The 21053-nt window shown below is 37.7% G+C and overlaps 2 protein-coding genes across 2 annotated transcripts; both read left to right on the plus strand.

Annotated features, from left to right (window-relative positions):
* The first annotated feature begins 1764 nt into the window (after nucleotides 1-1764).
* On the plus strand, nucleotides 1765-8660 carry LOC18447664 (small ribosomal subunit protein uS15). The gene is made up of 5 exons (XM_006857761.3): nucleotides 1765-1905; nucleotides 2042-2114; nucleotides 6395-6533; nucleotides 6652-6838; nucleotides 8319-8660. The coding sequence occupies exons 1-5, from the start codon at nucleotides 1883-1885 to the stop codon at nucleotides 8350-8352; spliced, it is 456 nt and encodes a 151-aa protein (XP_006857823.2). The 5' UTR covers nucleotides 1765-1882; the 3' UTR covers nucleotides 8353-8660.
* Nucleotides 8661-11202: 2542 nt separating this feature from the next.
* On the plus strand, nucleotides 11203-19857 carry LOC18447673 (RNA 3'-terminal phosphate cyclase/enolpyruvate transferase, alpha/beta). The gene is made up of 8 exons (XM_006857760.4): nucleotides 11203-11864; nucleotides 12770-13014; nucleotides 13112-13265; nucleotides 18279-18493; nucleotides 18695-18812; nucleotides 18956-19166; nucleotides 19262-19323; nucleotides 19430-19857. Exons 1-8 carry the CDS (start codon nucleotides 11532-11534, stop codon nucleotides 19646-19648), a joined length of 1557 nt encoding a protein of 518 aa, XP_006857822.1. The 5' UTR covers nucleotides 11203-11531; the 3' UTR covers nucleotides 19649-19857.
* Nucleotides 19858-21053: the final 1196 nt, after the last annotated feature.

The following is a 21053-nucleotide window of genomic DNA, read 5'->3' on the forward strand; positions in this document are numbered from 1 at the left end:
GAGGAAAAATATTTATATTATATGTATACATAAAGTGAGAGATAGGAAGCAATATCTATATTATATGTATACATAAAGTGAGAGATGGGAAGAAAGAAAGAGCTACACTTTCAGGAGAGAACAATAAAGAGGTTTGGGTGTCGGACATCAAAAACACTATTATGGAGCAAATGAATACTCTCTTGGGGCGTAGCCGGTAATACATTCCTTACCCTTTTGAGTGGAAAATATATATTTTTCTTTTGGCATAATAATAGGTAATATGTATCTTTTTCCCATTTCTTCGTTAATTACCTAAACGCTTGAAATGGAGGATTTTTCGAAAATCCATTTCCCCGTAATGGATTTTCAAGTACCTAAAAGTCCATAAGGAAATGTTGTTTTAATGTTGAAAAAACCTCTAATCGATCATCTCGACATCGAGATGTATGAATACGAAAAAAAAAAAAAAGATTTTGAGTCCCAAAAACAGTGCATCTTGCGATACATTATCTAAACCGTCAATTTTCAAGATTTTCATATGTTTATAGATCTACTTGATTTTAACCATTTTTGGGGTTTAAATTTTATAATTAGATATGAAAATAGATTTTGAGATAGTCCTAAGAATTTGTTTCACAAAATTACATGTTTTGATGAAATTTGGAAGTGCACCTTAATTGGATTGTTTAAGGTTGCAACCTTATAGAAACTATACCCAACACATTATAAAAATATTAAAAAATATTTCTCATGATAAAATATTACCAAAATACCACCAAAATTTTCAGGGCCATTTTGGTCATTTATTTTTACATAAAATATTTTTTTTTTATTTTTTCCAAGTTCGCCCTATGTTTTTATGGGACGTCCAAAATTTCATAAAATAATGTCGAGTAGAAAAAAATAAAAAATAAAAAGGTACGGTTTGTATGGAGCGTAGGCTCTAAACAATCAAATTAGAGCATACCTTCAAATAGTATCGAGAAATGTGGTTTCAATATTGAAAATATTTTTGATAACCTTAAAATATATTTTTCAGTTTTATTTATAAAGTTTAAAGCTTCAAAAACAGTGTAGATCGAGAGATCTATGAAAACTTGACAATATTTAAAATTGACTGTCCATAATGCATTACAAAATACACTATTTCTTAAACTTGAAATCCATTTTTTTCTCATGTTCATGTATCTTGATATCGAGATGAACAAATTGATGATATTTGGGCATCAAAATAACCTCTTCTAGTGAAATTTTTGATGTACGCTCTAATTTGATTTTTTAAAGTTTCGGCTCTATATAAAGTTTTTCTAAAATAAAACAGTAAGGTGACATTATGATATGAACAATCGTAGCCATTTGATTAAGATCAAACGGCTAAAAAGTAGGGTCGCATTAAACTCATATCTTGTTTGGATCCCATAAAAACATTTCCCTATCGGAGAAGCCCTGTATATTAAAAATACTTATACCTCAATGTTAAATATATACCATCTAATTTTTAAAGGACTAGATCTAAGTGTCCTATGACTTATAGATCTAAGTGTCATATGACTTACAGATTAATTTTTTTTTTATAAAAATAACTATCTAGTAACTATTTTGTGTTTTCCAAAATTTTATACTGAAAAAATTATCTTTAGTAGGTGGTTTGAGCGTGGGAGAAAATGAATAAAATGCTCGCGCATGAGCATAGTATATGCGCCAGTTAGTAAAAACAATTTTTATATCCGAACCTCTCGAACGTACTGGTCTAGCCCGAGCCTAACTCCAGGTTTATATATGGCAAATAAGCCGCAGCCGAGCGCAGCTGAGAGCGAGAGAGAGGGAGAGTAGATTTAGGGTTTATTTGGGTGAGCGTCCTGTGCTCTGAGACTAAGGTAGGGAAGATACTAGATTCATCATGGGGCGCATGCACAGCAGAGGGTATCTATTAACCTCTCTCTCCTCCCTCTCCATTTCTCTTTTATTTTTCCTTCTCTTAGCACTGTAAATGTTTCTGTTTGGCCTAATTTCATTCCCTTCTCTCCTAAAGAATCGTTTGAATTATTTGGTGAGACAGTAAGGGTATTTCTTCATCGGCGCTGCCGTACAAGAGGACCCCTCCCAGTTGGCTCAAGATCTCTTCTCCAGAGGTAAGCAGTCAGTCCATCTCTATCCTCCGCTACTCACTTCGTTGATTTTTTGGTGAATCGGTTCTCAGATTTCATCACTGACATATGCATCATTCTTTGCTGAAATATTATATTGTAGATGCTTCTCATATTTACTGATTTTGTGCTCTTACTAGTGCTTGTTTCACAACTATAGCCCACTCCATTGCATCCCTGTAAAACTCAGTGTTCTTCAATGAATATGTAGTTTACTATCGATTGTTATTAGGTCCATTGCTTTCCCAGTATTCATTTTATGTCATATCGTTGTTATCATGATTTTGTTATAAATTGTAACCCTAACTCGTGCAACAATTATATGATGGTCTTCTAGAAGGGGTCGTTTTCTTACTATGCATATAAAAAACTAAGGCCTTAAAGCTATGTTCCTTACAATGAGGGCCCTTTTGTGGGTAACAAATGGACTCGTGGATAGATGAAATCTTACGCATTTGATTGTAAGTGTTGATTTAGTGACTTCTTCTTCAGTGGTCTTAAGTTGATCTGGGCTATTGTTACGGATAAACTAATACTCCCTCTCAATTGTGCCCCCTCCAACGTGATTGTAGTTGTGTATTGTCTTTCTTAAGTACCCATTATCCTATCAGAGGCACAGCATGACCATCAATTCTCCTTCCATATCCTGTGCCATTTTCACTATGCTCTACTTCTCTACCTCGTGTTACCTTAGTTTCATGGGATTGGCTGATGTGGTTACTGTGTACTCTGGATACAGAGATGCAGAATTGTAGCAATGCTTGACGAGGTCTACACTAGTAACTTGAGTTTGGAGCTTGTTTGTATGTGTCCTGCTTAGGTTGCTTCTTATTTAGTAACTGTGTTATAGGATTAATATGAGTGTCTAAGAAATGGAGGTTGAGTTAAATGCCATGTTTCTACCTGCCGTTGTATCACGTTAATTAAATTATTAGATTAAAGAGCGATTGAGTACTCCTGTTTTTGATATGGAGAGACTGAGAGTTGAGAGTTCTTCTGGTTTGGATCTGGAAGAGTGTTTCCTGTTCTCATGTATGGAATCATGTTGGTTAAGAATTTGGAGACATGCTTTATATGAGGAGAAATGTTTCTTCTCTTCATTTTCTCTTGGATGGCATTCCCTATGTAATTGCCTCTGTAAGCTGCTTCAAAGATGGCACCTTTATGAACTTTTAGATCCTGCCGCTTCCCATTTTTTAGCAATTTTTATCCCTTTTGTGTGTCTAAACTTTCATAGTAAGAAGTATTTATTTATTTTGTTTGAGTGATTAAGGAATGAGAATATTCTTACCCAAAATGCCCCTACATGATGAATTGTTCATCTGATATAATGCCCATTAAATCTACGGATTACATATCAAGTTAATTCAGGCATGATGAGTTCCGGAACTTCATGGGGGGTTTTAGAGGACGCTCGAGTGGTTTCTAAGGGCATTCTTTATGCAAAGAATTAAATAAAGTTCACAAGAATTGATCAATTCTTATTATTTAATTTTATTTAAAAGCAAATGGGATTGGAGCACTCGGCTTGTTATTTTCCCAAAAGAATTTCTGTCTTTCTTGGGACTTTTTAACTGGATTTACTTTTTTACTTCACTAGATAAAGCAGTTGAAACTGAATAATTGGTAAATCTAGAAGAGATGTCACTCTGTAGAATCTGTTCTTCATGCCTCTGACGACTTGTGCACAAAATTGTCTGTGCACAAAGGACCAGTTGATTTGATATAAAAAAACACTGACTTACCTGTTTGTGAAGTATCACATGTCCTTTTCTATGAGGAAGTGGATTTTTTTTAATTAACATTGTTAATAGAGTACGCCTCCAAGGCGGCCCAGGGTCCTCACTGCTTTTTTTTTTTCTTTAACTTTTAATTTTTTATTTCCTTTCTTTGGGGTGGGGTGGGGTGGGGTGGGTGGGGGGGGGGGGGGGGGGAGGAGTTTTGTTAGGGCCTCAAGGTTGTGTTTTTCGTTGGGGGTTGGGTTGGATACCAAGCTTCCCAATTTAAACTTAATTATTTATACATAAATCCCAATTTTAGCGTGTTTTGTGTTCATTGTTTTGTTGTGCATGCATACATGGGTTTTGAACTTGAATTATTAGAACTTTAAAATATTGTAAAAGCCCAAATTTGAAAGTTGAACATTTGAACTTGAAAATACAATAACAATCATTCTGTCATACAACATTGTATGGATTTGACAGTTACATTGCCATTAATCTGTCACTTTATCTTGTAGCCAGTCCAACTCCATCGACATCATTACTACCACAACGTCACAAAAGTCAATAGACTTAAAAACAAGACAAGAAAACCAATCTTAATACCTCAAACTTCAAACAGAGTTTCATTGTCATCATCATCATCACCACCATAAGGTCCACCACCATCCCCATCATCGCTTGTAGTTGCATATGAATCTGATGATGCCAACCTATCATCATCAGTCTTCCCCCTCCTTGACATATCGCTCTTCTTCCTCTGTCTCCTTTGAGTTGGCCTCCTTGTCATTGTCCTCCTATTTAGAATCTTGATCACGAGTTGTTTGGGTTCCAAATTCCACAACATCAAATCCCAAGGTTCATAGGTGCACCAATCCATGATTCGATCAACATGGGATTAGCGTTTTTGATAATATGGAATCAAGATCGAATGCAAATGTTGAGAGTTTTAGATGTGTTACGCTGAAGGTTATATAGAATGATACAAAAAAGAAAACTATTTTATGATTTTACATAAGTTCATATTGCAATGGTTATAGCATGATTGCAATAATATTATACAATGCTTTATTTTTAATTTTATTTGAAACATTATATTCTTTATAATCTATTAATAATTAAAATAAAAACTGTACTTCTTTTATTCAATGAAGAAGGATGGGTGTCTAGTAAGTCAACTTCAATCCAGAATTCCCCTTTTTTAATGGAATATTTGACTCAAAATTCCTATTAATAGGGGAACCCAAAATGAATGTCTGATTTTTAAAGTTAGCCTCGTCTATTTGGGCTGACATACTCAGGGAGGACCTTGTTTCTAATACTAGGGGCCACTGGGGAACCTTGATTAAGGGCACTCAATACATTGATTCCAATATTAGGGGAAACCCTTGTTTAGGACAGTTGAGAGCCTTGAATACTAGGGGAATGTTGCGTCCTTGGCTAAGGGTGTTCAATACGTGAATTCCAATACTAAGGGATTCTTGTTCAAGGATGCTCTAGTTAGAACTGTGAGTCTTTTGCCATATTGAATCCGTTCCTTAATAATTTCTTACCTCGTCACAAATGGTTTGGAGTGCGATTCTCAACAGGTTGGAATTTTGATCCCCCAACAATTGGCGATCCCTTAGATATGCATTGTATGGAAGGTGCCTCCTATCATAGGTTTCTTCTAGCCTATCTCATTCCCTGATTTCGATTACCAAATTGCTCATACACATACTCCCACTTCCAACAGCGTGCCCTTGGTCTGCTTAAGGTGCTGTCTTTGTGCTGAGGCATATAACATTGATGGTACAATCAGTGACGCAAGGCTACCTCTGTGGCTAAATTGTTTTTTCTTGGCACTGAAATATTAGAGAAAAAGAATTTCACCACTTCTTGCCTGAGATTTGGAGCACTTCAGAGTTGTGTTTAGGGTATGAGGCTCCCTGAACTGGCCTTTATGACAATCTGACAAACAACCAAAGATGTATCATGTATCCAAGCAGTACTTGTTACTTTTAAGTTTGAATTGGAGATGGAGGGCTTCGTTTATCATTATTCTATGGTAAAGCAATGGTTTAAATGACAATGTTTCTTGTGACCATTGGAGAGCTTTTCAGAGTATATGTAGGTCTTGATGCCTGGTCTTTGGATATCCAAGACCATTTCAACAGAATGATGTTGGCACAATGACAAATTGTCGTGGTTATTGGCTTAGTTTTCATATCTCGATCTTTTTATATTGCCTGTGCACCAATAACTTTAATTGCTGGTTTCTGTCCCCAATTTGTGTTGTTACCACTTGCCTTAGTTGTATGTGCGATTTGTCTCCTGGTTTTCAACCATTCCTCAATTATGACATTCAACTATCTGTAGCAGATATTCTTAAAAAAAAAAAAAAAGGAGAAAATTTTGCTTTGGCTCTCAGAAATGAAAGTTGTGTAATCTTATATGTAATTTCCTCGCATTGTGTATGCTAGGAGTTTTGGTCGTTTACTATACTGGTTTCGTTAAGAAAAACTGGATACACTGCACAATTCCTAATAATAAATTTTTTGGCAGGTAGAAGAAAATATTTGCAAGTTTGCAAAGAAGGGTTTAACGCCTTCTCAAATAGGCGTTATTCTTCGTGATTCCCATGGAATTGCACAGGTTAAAAGTGTTACTGGAAATAAGATCTTACGGATTCTGAAGGCTCATGGTACGGGCTTTGCATGTTGCCCTCTGTATCATTTTACTTGGGTTATGGAATTACACTGTCCTTCGTATTTTTTATAAAGATTTTCCCGCGAAAATCTCAATCAGAATATGTTTATCAGGTCTTGCTCCGGAGATCCCAGAGGATTTGTACCATCTCATCAAGAAAGCGGTGGCCATCAGGAAACACCTTGAGAGAAACCGAAAAGATAAGGACTCCAAATTCAGGTTAATTTTGGTTGAGAGCAGGATTCATCGCTTGGCTCGATACTACAAGAGGACTAAGAAACTTCCACCTGTGTGGAAATAGTGAGTCATTTATATTATTTGTGTGGTCTTTCTGATTGAAGCATTTGCCTCCTGTTTTAGTATTTTCTTATGCAATTGCCTCTTGTTTTATTTTCTCTATGAATCATCTTTTCATGATATTCAAGAATTAGATTCACCACGTGATAGTTACAGTTACTTGTGGTATACTTTAAGCAACAGCACAAGTATGAACAGAAAGCAAATATATTTCCACAAACCCAAGAGGGACGATGGTGTACTTGTGGAATCTATTTTTGGATACTTGTGTCATCTGGGCTCTACCCTTTAATGGTGGAGTAGGAGCTTAGCAGCATGAGTGTGCATGAGCACTGCCTCTCCTTCATCACTTAGTTTTTGTTGGGTAGATAACATCCCTTAGTTGTATTAAGCATATAAACAGTGTTGCATTGACAGCAATACAATGTCGTATCTAGTATGTGTCTAAAGTATTTAGTACTTCGATGTAAAAAGCTGATACAACAAGAGATGTCCACATAACTATTTTGAATATGGATATGGTTTCTATGAGTCCCCAGACTCATATGTAGAAATGTTGCCCTCCTTAATAATCCATTTTTTAAATAAATTTTGACCGTAAGGAACATACAATCCTAACTTGGAGTGATGTTTTGAGTCTTTTAGGGTGTGTTTGATTTGTTGAGAGTGGAAATCCCAAATTCCACGAAATCAAGCTTCCATGTTTGTGAGGGGCCTTCACAAAAAGGCCCCACTTGTCGAAGACACGACATCCTGCGTCTTCCACTTTTTGTGGAAGAGGGTGCTGTAGCAGCCCCGTCTTCCTTTTTTTAAGCACGTTCTTAGAAACCTGTTTGCAGGTGTGCATGAAATGCTTGATACTAATCCATACCATATATATGTCAACCATGCCATGCCATGCCATGTTTTATATGTAAAAAAGGAGACATGCCATACGATTGTTGTCCTGAAGGTTTAACCTAAACCTTTTCCAACATGCCAATGCCTGTCCATTGGTATTGCTGGCAACTATTTTCCCAATCCCATTCCTATTTGGAAAACGAATTACATGAAATTCACAAAGCTTGTAGAGATGGACAGATTCTACATGGTAATTTAATTGAGAATAAGAACTGCCATGCTTGCACATGTTTTGTCTTACTGATCTGTTGAGTATGAGACCTTGATGTTGTATAACGTTGGATTAAGATCTTGTGGTGTATATATATCTTCTTTTTTTTTTGTATATAATGCTGGAGATATATGTCTTTGCAAGTTTGTCTGCTATTCTGCATGTACTTGCTGAGTTTCTCATGTATCTGTGTACATCATTTCTGTGGACCAAGTGGTGACCACTTGATCCATTTAAGGTTTTTCCATGACATAGTAGCTTTAAGAACTTGTTGATTCAGGAAGAGGAGCACTCTGCAATTATGTGATGCACCCTTAGTATTTCATACTTACTGTGATTATCAATTATAACACGTGTTCTACTGGTTTGCAGTGAATCAACGACTGCCAGCACCCTCGTGGCTTAGAGCAGTTTTGCTTGGAGTCATATAATTTTGGGAATCTTGGGTTTGCTGAGGTCTTGTGGGTATTACGCTTATGCAATCTTTGGAAAAAATCAGCTTGGTTACAGTGCAGTCCAATTTTAGTGTATTGGTTTAATACTTGTGTCCAGAGGATTCTTTGGATGATGTTCGGATCCTAAACTATGGGTTATTTAGGCCTTTTTTGAACTTAGCTGATCCTTGTTTGAGTGTTGAATCTAGAATGTACTGCTTTTATTGGTGGATTTAAATTTCACCCAAAGATTTTCCTTATCTAGATATAATTGCCTGCCTCTGCATCTTTTCTATGTGTTTTTATGAGTTCAAGGCATCAACAAAAAAAAAAAAAAGAGGAGAAAAACCTAAGCTCAAGCTTAGGAAACTGATTGATTCTCTGTTTTCGTTTTATTTAAGCAACTGTTTTGTATGAAATTTATATGCATATTGTAAGAAAATGTTTAATAATAGGAAGCCGTGGCTTCTAGTTACTGTATCACTTCTTGTGTTGTTTAAGTGGAAGTGCTATGCTATTTTAGAAGCTATGGTTTTCCATGGCGTCCAAAACAGTGTTGATCAGGAAGCTTATACTTCCATACTACCCAATGGAAGCTATAGCTTCTTAAGCGAGTAGAAGATCGAACAAGCCCACCAATCAACGCCCAGTAGTGATGGTTGTTTGGTCAACCCATTAAGGTGGCTGAGTGAATCCTTTCCGTCTCCTGATAATTCTCTCTAGTTTGCCTTTGTATTTTTACATCAAACTGTTGTGGATATTATTTACAGGTCATGGAACGCTACAATAAACGGTCCTGTGACGCATCTCTTTGGAGCATTTTTCCCTTTGTACTCATCTTGCTATAAGCACCCCTGGTTTTCTTAGATTTAATCACAACCATGAACATTTTCCTTACTTCATACCCTGGGGAGTTTTATTGGGTTTGTATTTTGGTTTTTAGGGGCCCAAATGGGGAATGTATACTATGTACAAGGTGGTCAAAATTAATCTTGACCATGTGAAATTAATCTTGACATTGACCAACCTCAAAGTTGAAAATAAATTTTTTTGGTTGCATTTATTTCAGAAAAGTAAGCACCCTGCCAATGGTTATGGTTGGGACGTTTTTTATCTAAATAAGATGCTCATCTGAATTTTGGAGTTTTGGAGTGTAGTTGTATATTTATAAATATAATTAAAGAAAAATAATTTAAAAATATTTTACATATGAAATTAGAAAATAATATGACAATTTGATTGGTTAAATCTGCTCATCGCATTTGCTGGAATATGAATTCCTTAGTGTAGGTTGAGACTCGAAATCCAAGAGTAGGCAGGCGTTTAAGGTTGGTTGACATGATCATTGAAATTCCAGACACCATTTCAGTGTTCGGTAAGAATTCGTCTCTTCATTTTGTTCATGATATGTTACCTTAATTTTAACAAGGAGAATAAAAGGGAGGAGAAAATAATGCATATATATGTTATTTTTAACATTAGTATAGAAATACCGTGAAGTTTCCATTACATGCATATCTATTTTTTTCCCTTCATAATAATTTTTTTGAAATGACAGAACTGCCTTTTTTGGTTTTCAAGTACCAAAATGTTCAATGTTTTCGGTTATTAAACTACTAAAAATCTAATTAATTCAGTTTTTCAAAATCCAATAATTTGAACTATTTGGTTATTGAAAAATCGAAGAGGGTAGATCCATCAATTTTTTTTAAAAATATTACATAGGAGAAATAATGGGTATACATGTAATGACATAAACTTCTCTGCATTTCTGTAATAATGTCAAAATGAACCGATATGTACGTTAGTTTTTTGAAAAAAAAAAAAAGAAAGCTTCGATTTAAGCATAAGTACAGCATGAGTGACATGTGGAGTTATGAGTTTTGTTCCTCTCCCTCCTAATAACGAAAAATTGTACGAGTTTGTTTTATGCTGATGATGGACCAAGAAGTGCGATACCATATCCCCGATGGACCAAGAAGTGCGATACCATATCCCCAACAAACGTTCGCCAGGTGATATTTATGAGACTTGCGAATTCAATTCAGACCTCCTCAGCAACTCCTGATTCTTCTTTATCTCTTATCCTCAAATTAAGTATAAAGTTTCCGGAAGGAAAAATGAGTAGTAGTTGGGGAGAGGCTTGCATGAACATAGGGTTGTTGATGTAGCTGAAAATTTACCCCCAACCGACAACCGGTTGCGTTCTTGATATAAACAAAACTGAGAAAAAAACCGTAAAAGAGTATAAATGTGGGGATTTGAGCGCTCTGCCATGCACCACAAGCATAAGAAAGAGAGGAAAGAAAGCTAGAAACGCTTTTTCTTTTTAATGCTTAAACTTCAATTTTTTTTATTCAACCAAAAAAATCACCCAACAACCGTACATCCCCTTTTTATTTCCTTACACCTTGAAGTTGTCTACAGAGAGAAAATATTGAAAAAATAAAAAATAAAAAAAAAAAATTTTGATGTAGAGATGAATTTTTTTTGTCTGTTTTTTATTCTTGTGGGGTAAGGCCGCGGACATTTTCATTTCTCTGTCTCAAACGCAGCTACATATCATTGAAAAGAAGGGATGGTGGGGCCATTTCAATGTCTTTCAAGGCAATTTTGAGGTCAAATGAGAAATAAGAAAAGGTTCTTACCAAGAACGAAGCCGCCATCCACCTAACTCTCACCCAGCGCATAGGGTTAGCCCTCGAGATGCATTTGGCCAGATGCAACGTAGCGCCAACTGACCCTGCCATAACCCTCAACAAATACAACCTAACTACCGCACGCACGCACGCACGCTCGCTTGCCACCAAACTCATGGAAAGGAAGTGCGCAGGGCAGGGGCGGGTGGGTAGGTATGGCGGGTCCCACACACAGTGAGGAAGGGAGGGGCGGGCGGCGCTCCAATTCTGACTCACACGCCCGCGCCCGCGCCCGCGCCCGCGCCCACGCCTACCTCAATCACTACTCTACTCTACTCTTTTTCTTCCATTATCGTTATGAAATAAGGAAGCAGTAGTAGTAAATTAGCTATAAATGATCAAAAGAGGAGTTGGTATCCCTGATCTCTCTCTCTCTTCTGCAATTTTAATTCCTCTCTCTCTCTCTCTCTCTCTCTCTCTCTCTCTCTCTCTCGCATCGCCCGCCTGGTAAGATGGCGGCTACATGTTTCCAGGCCACCGTTGCCAAGCCTTCTATTCTCTCCCACATTCAAAACAACAACAACAATGAATTTGTGGTCGTAGACCTTGCAGCAGCTCCCACCAGGAGGAAGATAACCTCATTGAGACTCAGTTCCCCATCATCTCCCTTAGGCGGCCTTAGTCGGAGGCAGGGGATTATTAGGGTTAGGGCTTCTGCTCTGGCATCTCCATCAAAGGAGGAAGAGTTGGTGTTGGAACCCATTAAGGAGATCAGCGGAACTGTCAACCTTCCTGGCTCCAAATCCCTCTCCAACCGTGTCCTCCTCCTCGCCGCTCTCTCCCAGGTATTATTTCCCCCTTTCTTCCTCCTCTTCATTTGTCATCACTCGAAACTCGAAACTAATCTAATCGCTTATGTTTCGTGCCCTTTCCTCCATTTCTCCCTCTTGAGATTGTGTTAACAGCTTAGAGAGAAAAATAAATAAAAGAAAAAAAAGAGTCAATCTTAGAGGACCTAATTTAAAGGAAACCACACACTGAAGAGATGCTTGGACCGACTCAATTTACCATATGCAACAAACCCTAAGCCAATCGCCAAATTCAACACTCATATGCTGCTGGATTCCCTTGAATTTAGATGGTTGTGTCACTAGGCCCTCTTACATCACTTTTATGACAGCAATCCAAATATAATATATCAGCTAAATACTCTGTGAAAGGATATTAAGTTTTCTTTCGCCATTATCACCGAATGGCCCTTTCCAATTTTCATATTTTCTCTATTGAACCTTTGCAGGAGCTTTCGCACAGTTGTTTTCTGCTCGTGACTCTCTGTTTTTTAGTATATGCTGTCCAAACTAGAACCTAATGTCTCTTAATGGCATTTTATCAGATTAGACTCCCTTGTATTCTTGTCTTTTACTATTAAACAGCTCATTCCATTTGCCTGTTCTACCCATCTTTGATGAGGCGTTCAGGTCATTATCTGCCGATTCATGCGAATTATTAAGTTGTAAGGGTCTCCATCCCATGCTTGATCATCTAATGGAGATTCACATTGTGATGACTGGATCGAGACTTCTTTCTTATCCCTTAACAAACCATGAGAGGCAATTGATAAGTTGTCTTTTCCTAATCCTGGATGCCCAAGTTTCATTTGTGAGCATACCACTTTCGTGTCCAACAAAGTTGTTATTTAGATGATACATCCTTCTTTGTTAAGATATTTCTCTCTATTATTTTCTTTCAGGGAACTACTGTAGTTGAGAACTTATTAAACAGCGAAGATGTCCATTACATGCTTGGAGCACTGCGCACCCTTGGTCTGAATGTGGAAGCGGACGCTGTGAATAAAAGAGCAATTGTTGAAGGCAGTGGGGGCCACTTTCCAGTTGGGAAGGATTCAACTGAGGAGGTCCAACTCTTCCTGGGAAATGCAGGAACAGCAATGCGTCCATTGACAGCTGCAGTCGTTGCTGCTGGAGGAAATGCGAGGTCCCTTCTATGCTCACATTTGTTGATAAAATTGTAGAAGTTACTGTCATATAAGAACATGATTTGAAACACTATTTTTTTTACTTATCTCCTTCAGATATGTGCTTGATGGAGTTCCAAGAATGAGAGAGAGACCTATTGGTGACTTAGTCAGTGGTTTGAAGCAGCTGGGTGCGGATATTGGTTGTGTGTTTAACACCGATTGTCCTCCTGTCTATGTTAATGGAAAGGGAGGTCTTCCTGGGGGAAAGGTGAGCTATTTTCATAGTTTCTCACTGTATAGTATGTTTAGAATATATATTAATTGGAAATTTCCAACCTTTTCTGCAAATAGCTAAGACTAGTAAGAAAGTTATATATATATAGGGAAATGCTGGCGTAGGCCTTCTAGTCTACAACTACATATAGGCCTAACGGCCCAGATTCAATCCGGGCCAATGTGACGGATACGACCTCATTTCGTATTTTAATTTTTTTTTCTGCAAATCCAAATCATGTGAAATCTTAGGTATATATATATATATATATATATATATATAGGGTAGTGATCTAATACAATGGTTGTATCATAGTATAATGCAACCACACTTCTAGAAAACCATGTTTGTGGTATTTGTATGATACAAAATTTTGCACACACACTCTCTTCATCTCAATATTCAGTCCCAAAAAAAAAAAAATCGATTTGAATCCTAGATATGGTCAAAATGAGTCCCCTCCAACAATGAATCTAGATCATTCATTTTGTGAATTTCAAGATCTTAGCCTTTACAAGCTCAAAATCATTTTTTTCGTTTTTTACATTGTTCATCTAATGATAATAAAATCAGCTAAAAAAATTGGACAAGAAAAAATCCTCCTAAGTCCTAGATCGAAGCTTCTTATCAAAATGGACGGTCTATGTTAATTGGGCTAAAAAAATACTTTTGAGGTTGTGTTTTCAATTTTTTTTTTTTTTGTTATTGTTCATTAGAATGAAAAGACTGTATATTCTAAAATTTGGATCACATAAATGACCCTAACATGGTTTTTGAAGATTGTTGCATTATATTACAATACAACTGGAATGATTTCATGCAACAGTTGTATAGTAATATAATGCAACCATACTTCTAGAAAACCATATTTAGTACATTTGTATGACCTCAAATTTTTCACACACACTCCGTTCATCCCAATAATCAATACCAAAAAAATAAAATTCAATTTGCACCTTAGATATAGTCAAAATGAGCGCCCTCCAACAATGAATTTCAACCATCTATTTGGTGAATTTCAACATATAGACCTTTACAAATTCAGAATCAATTTTTCACTTTTAGCATTGTTAATCTAATGGTACTAAAGCAATCTAAAAATTTTGGAAAGAAAAAAATCCTTCTGAGGCCTTGATCTAAGCATCTCATTAAAATGGACGGCTTATATTAGTTGCACTCAAAAAACATATTTTGCAATGTATTTTCAAATTTTTCTTTTTTGTGATTGTTCATTAGATTGAAAACAACGTATATTTAAAAATTGGGGTTAAACAAATAAGTTTAACATGACTTTTGAAGGTTATTGAATTATATTACTATACAACCGTTCCATGAAATCACTCCCTCTATATATATATATATATATATATATATATATATATGGAAAATGTTGAGATTAGCCCACTAGCTCATACAAACATATATGTTCATATCATCCCACTAGCTCATATGAACATATGTGTTCATATGAGCCCAACGGCTCATATTGAATTTGGACCGATCTGAAGGTCATGACCTCATTTCGTATATCATTTTAATTTTTTTTCTACGAATTGAAATAATTTAAAATCTTAGGCGTGTATTCTTCAAAAATAAGAGAATGTAATAAAAATATCAAAAAAAATAATTTGCAAAAAATAAAGTGACCAAAATACCCTTGAAACGTTTCGGAGGTATTTTGGTCAATTTATTTTTTTGCGAATTATTTTTAAAATATGTTTATTCGGCGCACCTTGATAAGAAAAATGGATGCCTAAAATTTCAAATTATTTGGATTGGTAGAAAAAAAATTAAAATTCAAACACGAAATGAGGTCGTGACTGTCAGATCGGCCCGGTTTCAATCTGGGCCGTTGCGTTCATATGTTCATATGAGCTAGTGGCCTAATCTCAGCATTTTTCTATATATATATATATATATATATATATATATATATATATATATGTGGGTGAAGGTTGGGGGTAAAGCTTGGCATGTGAAAACCTTTTCTGAATCATTTGAAGCGAAAATGTGAATAAGTAGTTCGTTGATTCTCTTAAAAAGTCAAAAGTAAGTTTGATTAAGTAAACCGCCATGCTGTAAAAGCTTGGTTATATTGGAATTATTATTGGTGCCCTGCTTCCTTAGCTCTTTGTTGGCCAAAGTTTCCATCATGATTTGATTGTAGTGGGGTTGTATTTTGGGTTTATGCATCATCTTTTTGGGAAGTTTCTAGAAATCTCCATTTCTGTGAATCTTTTCTTTGTTGGGTCACTAAATGTGAGGGCTTATTTCAGGAAGATCACTATATGTGAAGGATTATTTCAATTTATGTATATTGTGCAACAGGCAGGAGATTTTTTACCCTCAATTCATAACGATGAAACCAAGGTCAAGACCTAAAACAGATAATAAAAAATATTTGTTATTATCCTTCAAAGAAAATTGTTATGGTGACTTAAACAGATCGTCACTTCAAAAAAAACTTTTATTTGTTATGCGGGTGAGTGACTGCAATAGACTAAATTTAAAGGACCTCTCTTCATTTCAACCATTGTATAACATGTTTCCTCTTTTAGAGATGATGATGTTAAGAAAATCTCAAGGCTGTTTTTGTATCAGTGTCATTTCAGGGTACCTTAGGGCTATTTGTCCTCGTGTTCTAGACTGTCCTAGATTTGTTGGATCCTTGCTTTCTAATCACAGAGAAGTTATCAACTTGGTTCTATATGTGATGCTGTTGTTGAATTGCTTTTCCCTACAATAACAAAGCTACTCTGGTTTGTTTAACATTGTGGCGGACATTGCTCCCATTGGCACAACATTAGCAACCTATTAATGATCATAGATACAACATAAATTTTTTTGATAATGTTAACATTGTATTAATGGTAAAGAGAGTACAAAGAAACAAAAGCCCCAAGCGGGTACAAAAGTCACCGAGAAGGGTGGCACAACCGAAAAGAAAAGCCCAAACCGAAAGAAACGAAGAGAAGAGAAAAAAACCAAGCAAAAGAACTGAGAAGGGAACCCAAAAAATCGCAACAAACGGCACCCTCCCAAAGACATTGTTACTCCATCGTAGCTCCAAACCTAGCGAGTTTGTCAGTTGTGTGGTTGGCCTCCCTCCAAATATGTGTCCAAGAGATCTGTGTACGCCTGCAAAGAGTGTAAATTTGGTAAAAAATGTGCCACAGTCTCTGAGGTGGGTGGGCTAAGTTGGAAGCCCAAGACGGAAAAGGGACAAAAAGAGCGAGGCTAAAGTGGAATTTCCCACCCACAAGTCTGACCAGAAATGCACTCTGGATCCAATCCTAGGGTGAAATCTAATAAAAGATTTGGAAATAGGGAGAGAATGAAGTATAGAGCGCATGAAGCCAGAGACAGCCTGAGGTGTCCTATCCAAAATACACCACAGAGAGGAAGAGAGGCGGTATTTTGAGCAAAGGATTAGGTACCAGAGGCACCCTGGTTGGGTGGCAAGTCCCCACCACCATTTGCAAAGAAGGGCCAGATTTTGAAACGTAAGGCTGCAAATTCCCAGCCCACCTGCATATTTGGGGGAGCAGACGAATTGCGAGGAAAGGAGGTGGAATTTCTTTGAGGAACGGTCGCCCAACCATAGAAAGTTCTGCATAAGCTGCTCCAGACGAGTGCGCATCGAGGCAAGCAGGTGGAACAGAGACATTTGGAAAATGGGAACCCACGCGAGGACGGATTTGATATGGGTGAGTCTCCCTGCAGGGGAGAGAGACCTCCCTTTCCAAGATGCCAACTTCTTTTCGACCTTGTCAACAACATGGCTCCATTGAGATTTCTTAGGTTTGCCATAACAAAGATGTAGGTCGAGATAGTTCGCAGGTAAGGAGTCGATGCCACAACCCCAGCTATCAGCGACGGTTTGCAGAGCTGGAACCAAAATGCCTATCATTTTGGATTTCTCGAGGTTTACCTTGAACCCTGTGGCATAGTGAAAGCATTGGAAGAAGAGAAGGCGCATATCGACTTGGGATGGACTAGCCTTGCATAAAAGGAGGGTGTCATCGGCTTATTGTAGGTGTGTGATGGCTGGGCCCTGGGAACTGATGCGGAAGCCCGTAGCTAATCCAGCGTGGTAGAATCTGTCCGTAGCTTTGCTAAAGACATCAGCTACGATTGCAAAGAGGAAAGGGGACAGGGGGTCCCCTTGTTTGAGTCCTCTATGGGATTTGAAGAAGCCCTGGGGAGATCCATTAATGATGATAGAGAAGAAGGGGCTACAGATGCATCCCCGATACCATTTCCACCATCCTCTGTTGAAGCCCATCTTTCTTTTGGTTTCTTCTAATAGTGCCCAGTCAACGTGGTCGTAGGCATTTTTCTAGTCTAGTTTGATAATTAGGCCTGGAGATTTGGCAGCCATCTTGGAGTGTATGCATTCGTGTGCAACCAGAGCACCATCCAGGATCTGACGATCTTGGACAAAGGCGCTTTGATTGGGGGAGATGACTGAGCTGAGCACTGCTTTAAGTTAGATACAACATAACTTTAAAAGTTTAAAAAGGCTCATCTGCTGTTTGATAGATTTAACCATCTCCATAAGTAGTGCATTTGCTGGAATTTGCATTTTACTTGTATGAGACACACCTTACATGATGACCTTAAATTTGTTCTTAATGTGACATATGATAATGGTACTTAGAGAGGTGGTCTCACCCCATGGTTGTACCACCACATATGGGTATACAAGCTTATACAACATGTATTGCGTAGTAACAATACAAGCAAGTACAGACATAGGGATAGATGTCCTGCTTTGAGTTTGTTTTTCTTCATCAGTTTCAGCTTTAGAGACTTTGTCAGACTACTAACTCTCACGGGTAGTTCATTGAGGTTATGGCTAGAGTTGGACATGCTGTCAGATTGTTCTATTTGAGATGTGTGGATCCTTCAAATTGTTTTTGTTTATAAATAAGCTCCTTTTTGAAGTAACTATCCTCTTAAGCAGTGGTAGTATTACTCACTCATCACTATGTACCGTAATTGCAGGTGACACTCTCGGGATCTGTGAGTAGTCAGTACCTGACTGCTCTTCTCATGGCAGCTCCTTTGGCTCTTGGAGATGTGGAAATTGTGATGGCTGATAAACTCGTATCAGTCCCATATGTTGACATGACATTGAAATTGATGGAACGATTTGGAGTGACAGTGGAGCACAGTGGTAGCTGGGACCGCTTTTTAATCAGAGGCGGGCAATTGTACAAGTATGATATTATTATTATTATTGCTGTTGTTAATCTTTTTAACACATTTGAGCCAATGGTCATGGTACAATTCCAGCATTTCTTTCAAGCAAAAAAAACAAAAAACAAAAATTGGATAGCAACCTAGAAGTTTAGACTCGCTGAAACTGTTTGAGTGATTTCCGAACTTAATCACACTTATGGCATCAAATAATGGTCCAGGTCCCCAGGAAATGCTTATGTTGAAGGGGATGCCTCAAGTGCTAGCTATTTTCTAGCAGGTGCAGCAGTCACTGGTGGCACTGTCACTGTGGAAGGCTGTGGTACAAGCAGTTTACAGGTAGAGAGGGAATTTATACGAGTCCTTTTTAAGGTTATCAAATGTCTTTTATAGCCATGGAAATTCACTGTGGTTCTCTGAACTTTAATCTGGTTCGTGGGCATAATCATGTTTCCTTGTCTTTTTCCTTTCTTGTAATGCAGGGAGATGTGAGATTTGCAGAGGTTCTTGAGAAAATGGGGGCCAAGGTTAGCTGGACAGAAAATACAGTCACTGTCACAGGTCCACCAATGGATCCTTCCAAGAAGAAAAGATTGCGTGGGATTGATGTGAACATGAACAAGATGCCTGATGTTGCCATGACTCTGGCTGTTGTTGCTCTTTATGCTGATGGCCCAACTGCAATAAGAGATGGTAAGTTTTGGGGCTTTCATGTAAGATTGTTAAAGTTCAAAAATGGTCGTATCTAGAATTCAATCTGATGAGAATCTGCCGCTGCATTGTTGTAGTTGGAACGTGGAGAGTGAAGGAGACAGAGCGAATGATTGCCATTTGCACTGAACTGAGGAAGGTTCGGATTCTTGTTTTCTTTCATGTTATGGTGTGGACATGCCTCTTAATCCTTTGCAAAAAATGAATCTGAGTTATGGTTGGGATTTCTTTCCTCTTTGTTTCAGTTGGGAGCAACAGTAGAGGAAGGTTCAGATTACTGCATAATCACTCCCCCGGAGAGGCTGAACGTGACTGCGATAGACACATACGATGATCATAGGATGGCAATGGCATTTTCTCTGGCTGCCTGCGCAGATGTACCCGTAACCATTAGGGATCCTGGTTGCACTCGCAAAACCTTTCCTGATTACTTTGAAGTTTTGCAGAGGTTTGTAAAGCGTTAAATTTTTAACTGGGTGGATTTAATGGATCAAGCAGTTCATGTTGAGGTGGTGGTCTGTGTTAGGCTGATTCGCCCATATATTTTCTTTCCTATTTAATGTGTAAGACAACTCAATACCTCCTTGTGGAGAAGATATTCTGCATATACGGCCAGAATGGCTTGTTAGTGGATAAGTTTGGAATGGAGAAGTAATTAGTTTTCATTTCCTAATGGGAAAATTTCACAGTGAATCTGAGTGCACCATGACCTGTATCTCTTCTTACTAGGTGACTGTTTTCTCCTCCAACATATGTTAGCAAGTGAAACTTCTTACATATGCGGCTTGCAGGGTTAGCAGCTCATTTCTTAACGACTGAGACACCTGACTTGATCCGCCACTATCTACTTCACTTTGTCCGTACATGACTGGCTTTTAATAGATTCGCATTAGTTCACCACTTAGGCATGGTAGAATGGAAGGTGTTTGATTCCCAATGTCATTGGAATAACCAAATCCAATGGGTTTCATGGATTATTAGGTAATTTATTTGTCAAGCTATTCTAGTTTTTGTTTGGAAGGCCGATAGAAAAGTAGAGATAAAGGGTACCGCTGCATACAAGAAGTGTTGAAAGTACCGTTCTAATGGCCGAAGCGGAAGCAAAAATTAAAAATCCAAAAATCAAGTATCATACATTAGTGCGTATTGTCAAGTTTTAGTAAATGAATTTGGAAAGGAAGGATCAACTCGTGTAGGCAATTTTGATAACTATTAGAATTGCCGAAGTCGGTTCCACGTTGCAAATCCCAAGCGAGATAGACGCTCGCGAATACTCTCATAAATGTGATACAAGGAGCAAATCGAGTTGAACTTTCTTGCGCACAACTCTTTATAGGACCGAGTCTTTTTTCGGAACTCATCAATTGGGATAGTGCTTGTTCTCTCTCTCTCTCAAGAGGAGCTCTCGCATCCCTCGATGTGTATGTAGAAGCCTCCACCCCTCCATTTATAGTGAGAGAAATGCTCTCTTCATTCATGTGGGAGTAAACTCCCCATGAATGGGTACCATTAGAATTCATGGTGCATGCTATTCATGGATGTGTAACCCTCTCATAAAAAAGTGCAACCACTCCCCCATCTCCCTCTCATAAAGTAACATAAGTCGTGAAGTGAATGTGGTCCACATGGTATACCCTTCTACTAGGGACACGCCCACATGTCTACAATAAGGTTTAGGTTTTAGGTGCATCCAGTCCAACCCCGGAAACATGTTGGAGATGGATTTGGGATCCGAAATTTTGCTATAAGCATAAAATAAAAAGCATTAAGGAAGGTGTGTTTTGTACTTCTTTTATCGCTATTTTAGTTATTTGAAGATTTCCAAATTCATGGATATGAGGCAATAGTGGTTTACAATGATTTGGTGTA

The sequence above is a fragment of the Amborella trichopoda genome, chromosome 9 (genome assembly GCF_054954075.1).
Source record: "Amborella trichopoda isolate Santa Cruz 75 chromosome 9, AtrichopodaSantaCruz75HAP2 v2.0, whole genome shotgun sequence".
NCBI classification, from domain to species: Eukaryota; Viridiplantae; Streptophyta; class Magnoliopsida; order Amborellales; family Amborellaceae; genus Amborella; species Amborella trichopoda.

What these genes read in the sequence shown, in the direction of transcription:
- LOC18447664 (XM_006857761.3), top strand. Translation starts at nt 1,883, where the DNA reads ATGGGGCGCATGCACAGCAGAGG. An exon ending in TCAAGATCTCTTCTCCAGAG is followed by an intron (nt 2,115 to 6,394) that starts GTAAGCAGTCAG and finishes ATTTTTTGGCAG; the next exon opens with GTAGAAGAAAATATTTGCAA. An exon ending in CTTCCACCTGTGTGGAAATA is followed by an intron (nt 6,839 to 8,318) that starts GTGAGTCATTTA and finishes ACTGGTTTGCAG; the next exon opens with TGAATCAACGACTGCCAGCA.
- LOC18447673 (XM_006857760.4), top strand. Translation starts at nt 11,532, where the DNA reads ATGGCGGCTACATGTTTCCAGGCCACCGTTGCCAAGCCTTCTATTCTC. An exon ending in GCTGCTGGAGGAAATGCGAG is followed by an intron (nt 13,015 to 13,111) that starts GTCCCTTCTATG and finishes TATCTCCTTCAG; the next exon opens with ATATGTGCTTGATGGAGTTC. An exon ending in CCCAACTGCAATAAGAGATG is followed by an intron (nt 19,167 to 19,261) that starts GTAAGTTTTGGG and finishes GCATTGTTGTAG; the next exon opens with TTGGAACGTGGAGAGTGAAG.